Source organism: Solanum lycopersicum, chromosome 6, assembly GCF_036512215.1.
Source record: "Solanum lycopersicum chromosome 6, SLM_r2.1".
NCBI classification, from domain to species: domain Eukaryota; kingdom Viridiplantae; phylum Streptophyta; class Magnoliopsida; order Solanales; family Solanaceae; genus Solanum; species Solanum lycopersicum.
In genome coordinates this window covers 8,273,146-8,279,973 of record NC_090805.1, presented here as the reverse complement: position 1 = coordinate 8,279,973, position 6,828 = coordinate 8,273,146, and the positions used below count along the sequence as shown (strand labels likewise).

Genomic DNA, 6,828 nt, shown 5'->3' with positions numbered 1-6,828 from the left:
AACCCAAATGGCATAACTAACCATTCAAAATGTCCTTCAGGACAGGTAAAAGTTGTCCATTCTATGCTATCTGTATGTATTTTTATTTGCCAGTATCCTGGCGTACAATCAAATTTACTAAAAAAATTTTCCTTGAATTCTATTTATTAACTCTCTTTTATCTGGTAATTTATAACCGTCTGTTCTAGTATTTTCATTTAGTCTTTTGTAATTTATAACCATTTCGGCTTTTCCTCTAACTATTTCACTATGATTTCTTATCATAAATGCTGCAGATCTATGTTTTAAAGTACATCTCCTCATTACTCCTAATTCTAATAGTTCTTTAATTTGTATTCTTAAATCTTCTAGATCTTAATTTGTAGCTTCTATTGAGGCTGTTTTTATTATATATTCTGAGTTTATTATATTTAACTACATACTTCATGATTATTTTCCCAATACTTTAGAGGCTTTTCTCCTATTATTTCTATTTGATATAAAAATTTTACTATATTATCTAGATCTTGTTGGTTTTTTATTTGTCCTATTTTCTGAATTCCTGTCTTAAAATTATATAACTTTGTTTCCATTTCTATTAGAACATAGTTTTTATTGACTATCTCTTCTTCTCCATCTATTTCTAGTATATTTTCATATAATGCATTACATTCCGTTTTAGTACGTTGTATGTTATTTTCACAATTTTCGCAATATTTTTCTTCATGTCTTACTTTAGTAGTAATTTTATCAGTTAAGACAGAAGTATAAGTAATGTTTTTTCATAAAAAAGTATCCCATCTTTTGTTATTAAAGCTCCTCCTTTATTGTATAGTATGAAATCTAGTCCTAACACAAAATCTATTCTTATATCTAAATCTCGTACCCATATTTTTCCATCTTATAGGTAGGTTTATAGAATTTTGAACAAGTATTTAAAAAACTTATTTGAGCTTTATCTATATAGTATCGATATATATTATGTGTTCCATCCATTTGCATAGCTGCAAGTGGTTTCTCTAAAGTTTTTATTAATTTTGGAGGTACAACTTTATTATTTAAAATACTTTTGGTGCATCCTGAATCTATTAATGCTAAAGTCTCTATTTCATATTTTTCGATTTGAAGTTTTGCTAATATTTTAACATTATTTATATTTTTATTTTCATTACATATTAAAGCATTTGATTCTTCATTCATTAATTCTTGATTATCTAGTGGTAGTTCTTGTTCAACATTTTTTCCTTTTTCTAATCTTACTATTCTTTCTTCTAATTCTTTAACTTTTGTTTCTAATACTAATATTTTTAAATTTATTAGAGGTTCATTTGTATTTACCTCTTTCCTTTTCTAAGTTATTTGTAATGACCTGTTTAGTCGTTTTGAGCAACAAACTTCAATTCTGGAAAAACAGGCTGAGGCGACGGACCAAACGACGATCCGTCATGGGCACGACGGACCGTCGCAGGGTCTCGTTTCAAAACACTTAGAAAATCTGAAATTGGGTACTGAAAATCGACTCTCTGAACTTCGTGATGGAATGGCAGGACGGACCGTCACAGGCGTGATGGACCGTCATAGATTGTTCAATGGAAATTGACTCTCTGACTCTTGCGACGACCTGCAGGATGGACCGTCGCAGGCACGATGGCCCGTCACAGGTTGCGCAAATCCCAGGCAGAATCGGATTTCCTTACACGTTTTAAGGGACGTTTTTGGACTATTCCTTCCTTAATTATAGATTTTGTGGGTTTATATTAATAACTCAAATTCTTGGGGGTTAAAAGAGGTAACCCTAAGTTAATTAGTGGGGTATTATTGCCATCTTTTACACTTAATTATATGTTAACTAGGGTAAAAGAAAGAGGGTTTGAATAAAGAAAATAGAGAGAATAAGGAGAGAGAGAAATTGATCGATCAAGAGGCAGAGGGAATATCAAAGCTTGGGAAATTGCTTGTTGATTCCAATTCTTCGGTGGAGGTAGGTTATGGTTTTCATGCTTTCAAAGTAAACTCTTAATAGTGAATGATATGTATTGGTAGTATTGTAAACCCTACTATATGCTTAATGGTATGTTTGCATGAATATGATTATGTGATTGTGATAAGATAAGCATGATGAAAATATTGAATCCCAAATCTTGAAAAGAAACTTTAATTTACATTATTAATGACGATGCCTTGGTATAGAAGAAGGCTTGATGAATTAAAGTAATGGGATTGAGGATGCCTTGGTATAGAAGAAGGCTTGATGAATTAAAGTAATGGGGTTGATGATGCCTTGGTATAGAGAAGACTTGATGATTTACAGAATGATATTAGTGGATCGGAGTGTCACGTTTCGACACATAGAATTAGGGGATCGGAGTGTCATGTACCGATACATGTAGGGGATCGGAGTGTCACGTTCCGACACATGTAGGGGATCGGAGTGTCACGTACCGACACATGTAGGGGATCGGAGTGTCACATTTCGACACATAGAATTAGGGGATCGGAGTGTCACGTACCGACACATAGTAGTAGGGGATCGGAGTGTCATGTACCGACACAAGAGGAAGAAAGATAATGAATCTTGGAAGATGATAATATACTCAATTTAATAAAACTTAATTCCCAAATGAGTATGGTGTTGAGGCTTGAGCCCTCATGGATGAACTTGATAGTATTTACTGATGATTATAGTACTTGTTGTTGCTACATGTTGAGTTTTATAGTTGATTTATGATATTACTTGATATATATTGTTCTCTATTTTGAGTTGACCGATGATATCTACTCAGTACCCGTGGGTTGTACTGACCCCTACTTTTATGTTTTTCTTCTTGTTATTTGTGGAGTGCAGCAAACGTGCCGTCATTTTCGACTCAACAGTAACTCAAGCCAGTCTTCGTCACACCGGATCGTCAGGGTGAGCTAACGCTTCTAGCTTGGACTGGATCTTCTCTTTCATGTCTTGATGCCTTGAACTTCCGGCATGGACTAGCTTCTTATGTATTTTTAGCTTCTTAGAAACTCTTAGAATTAGTAGTTTAAAGTAGATGTTCTTGTGATGATGACTTCCAGGTTTTGGGAATAATAGATGTTGAATAATAATAGTTATTGATTTTATTAATGAGTTTAAGTCTTCCGCATTACTTTCTGTTTATATTATATTGAAATGTTAAGGTTTAGATTGGTTGGTTCGCTCACATAGGAGGGTAAGTGTGGGTGCCAGTCGCAACCCGGTTTGGGTCGTGACAAAACTTGGTATCAGAGCATTAGGTTCGTTGGTCTCATCATACAAGAACAGGTCTTGTAGAGTCTTAAGGAACGGTAGGGGGACGCCTTTACTTTTCTTTGAGAGGCTATAAGACTTTAGGAAAATTTCACTCTTTCATTCTTTCTTTCGTGCTACTACTTGAGTCCAATTGGTATCTAAGCGATACGAATTGGTATCTGACCATCTTCACTCTCTTTCGCAGATGGTTAGAACTAGAGCAACGACTACGCCAACACCAACACCGGACAGACAAGAAACAACTGAGCCAGCCACTGGGGCTGTGGCTCGAGGAAGAACAGCGGCAAGGGGCCGTGGTAGAGGTCGTGGGAGGACGTCCTCTAGAGGAAGAGGACGAGCACCGAGCCCATCTGGTACTAGGGCGGTGACTCCTCCACCGACTGAGGAAGTGATAAGAGAGGGGGAGGATGGGGTGAATGAACAAGTGCAAAATGAGGAAATGCCACCCCAACCTACCCCAGAGATGATCAATCAGGTTCTGGCTTATCTTAGCGGGTTATCTGATCAGGGCCAGACACCCCCAGTGTTTTCTGCACCAGCACCTCAGGCTCCGGAGGTACAACATGCGGCTACTATGGCTCCCCGCATGGATGTTCCATTGGAAATAGGCACGTTTCCACGTCTGACTACTGGGCCTATAATGACAAGTGATCAGCATGAACTTTTCAGTAAGTTGTTGAAATTGAAACCTCCAGTCTTCAAGGGTGCTGAATCGGAGGATGCTTATGATTTTCTGGTTGACTGTCACGAGCTACTACACAAGATGGGTATAGTAGAACGGTTTGGTGTGGAGTTTGTGACTTATCAGTTTCAAGGGAACGCCAAAATGTGGTGGCGGTCACATATTGAGTGTCAACCAATAGAGGCACCACCTATTACTTGGGCCTCGTTCTCTAGCTTGTTTATGGAGAAGTATATCCCCCGGACTTTGAGGGATAGGAAAAGGGATGAGTTCCTGAGCCTAGAGCAAGGTAGGATGTCGGTTAATGCTTATGAGGCTAAGTTCCGTGCACTATCCAGATATGCCACTCAACTCTGTTTCAGTCCTCAAGAGCGGATTCGCCGGTTTGTGAAGGGGTTGAGGTCAGAATTGCGGATTTCGGCCTTACAGGTAGCGGCAACGGCAAAATCCTTCCAAGAAGTGGTAGACTTTGTGATAGAAGTGGAAGGAGTGAAGCCAGACGACTTCACCACAACATCGACATCAAAAAGGCTTCGAAAGGGAGGTGAGTTTAATGGTTCTTACACTAGAGGACAGGGTTCGGGAAGTTACTCAGTCCGACCAATTCAGTCTTCACTACAGACTGTAGTTGGGGGACCACCTCAGACCGGTCAACACTTCTCCGAGGGGCCTATGATTGACTCCAGAGAATGTTATGGATGTGGGGAGATTGGACATATTAGGAAAAATTGTCCCAGACAAAGTTATAGACCCCCAATAGCTAGAGGTAGAGGTGGTCATGGTAGAGGCCGTTATTCTGGAGGACGTGGTGGTCGAGGTAATGGTGGTCACCAAAACGGCAGAGGTAATGGGAAAACTGGGGCCACTACATCACAACATGGTAGGGGCAACGGACAGACGAACGATAGGGCCCATTGTTACGCTTTCCCTGGGCGGTCTGAAGCGGAGGCATCTGATGCTGTCATCACAGGTAATCTTCTGGTTTGTGATTGCATGGCTTCTATATTGTTTGATCCTGGATCCACATTTTCTTATGTATCTTCCTCATTTGCTAATGGTCTAAATTTACATTGTGAATTTCTTGATATGCCTATTCGTGTTTCTACTCCGGTGGGTAAGTCTGTGGTAGTTGAAAAGGTATATAGGTCTTGTGTGGTAAACTTTGTGGGGAGCAACACTTATGTAGATTTGGTTATCTTGGCAATGGATGATTTTGATGTGATTCTGGGTATGACTTGGCTTTCTCCGCAATTTGCAATCTTGGATTGTAATGCTAAAACGGTGATGTTAGCCAAGCCTGGGATAGACCCGTTAGTGTGGGAGGGTGACTACACTTCCAATCCGGTCCGCATCGTCTCCTTTCTTCGTGCTAAGAAAATGATTAGTAAAGGGTGTTTAGCTTTCTTGGCACATCTCAAGGATGACACTACCCAAGTACCTTCGATTGAGTCGGTTTCAGTAGTTCGTGAGTTTCTGGATGTGTTCCCTGCAGATCTTCCTGGTATGCCACCGGATAGGGATATTGACTTTTGTATTGATCTTGAACCCGATACTCGCCCCATTTCTATACCCCCTTATAGAATGGCTCCCGCGGAGTTAAGAGAGTTAAAGGCACAACTTCAAGAGTTATTGAACAAAGGCTTCATTAGACCAAGTGCATCCCCTTGGGGTGCTCCGGTTTTGTTTGTAAAGAAGAAGGATGGGAGTTTTCGAATGTGTATAGACTACAGACAACTAAACAAGGTAACCATAAAGAACAAGTATCCTCTTCCCCGCATTGATGACTTGTTCGATCAGTTACAAGGTGCTTGTGTCTTCTCTAAGATTGACTTGAGATCCGGTTATCATCAATTGAAAATACGGGCAACGGATGTGCCAAAGACTGCTTTTCGAACGAGGTATGGGCATTACGAATTTGTAGTGATGTCCTTTGGTCTTACGAATGCCCCTGCTGCATTCATGAGCTTGATGAACGGGATTTTTAAGCCATATTTGGACCTCTTCATGATCGTATTTATTGATGATATATTGGTATACTCAAAGAGCAAGAAGGAACATGAAGAGCATTTGAGAATGGTATTGGAAATGTTGAGGGAGAAAAAGCTTTATGCCAAGTTCTCTAAGTGTGAGTTTTGGCTAGATGCAGTGTCCTTCTTAGGGCACGTGGTTTCTAAGGATGGAGTGATGGTGGATCCTTCTAAGATTGAGACAGTGAAGAATTGGGTAAGACCTACTAATGTGTCAGAAATAAGGAGCTTTGTTGGGTTAGCTAGCTACTACCGCCGATTTGTCAAGGGATTCTCTTCTATTGCTTCCCAATTGACGAACTTGACTAAGCAGAATGTTCCATTTGTATGGTCGGACGAATGTGAGGAAAGCTTTCAGAAGCTCAAGACTTTGTTGACTACCGCACCTATCCTTACCTTGCCAGTAGAGGGTAAGAACTTCATTGTTTATTGTGATGCATCCTATTCTGGGTTGGGTGCAGTACTAATGCAAGAGAAGAGTGTGATTGCTTATGCTTCAAGACAATTAAAAGTGCATGAACGTAACTATACAACTCATGATTTGGAATTGGCTGCGGTAGTGTTTGCATTAAAGCAATGGAGACACTATTTATATGGGGTTAAGTGTGAGGTCTACACGGATCATCGTAGCCTTCAGTATGTCTTTACTCATAAAGATTTGAACTTAAGACAGAGGAGATGGATGGAACTACTGAAGGACTACGACATCACTATTTTGTATCATCCGGGGAAGGCGAATGTTGTAGCGGATGCTTTAAGTAGAAAGGCGGGAAGCATGGGAAGTCTAGCTCACTTGCAAGCTTCTAGACGCCCACTGGCTAGAGAGGTTCAAACTCTAGCTAATGACTTGATGAGATTAG

General features: G+C 39.9%; 1 protein-coding gene across 1 annotated transcript; it reads left to right on the top strand.

Moving 5' to 3' along the window:
• Positions 1 to 1,870: 1,870 nt before the first annotated feature.
• LOC138349109 (uncharacterized) lies at positions 1,871 to 5,930 on the top strand (the record flags this gene model as incomplete). Its single annotated transcript, XM_069299109.1, has 1 exon — positions 1,871 to 5,930. A coding segment is annotated over exon 1 (2,487 nt), but the record flags the coding sequence as incomplete, so codon positions are not given.
• Between the last annotated feature and the right edge of the window lie 898 nt (positions 5,931 to 6,828).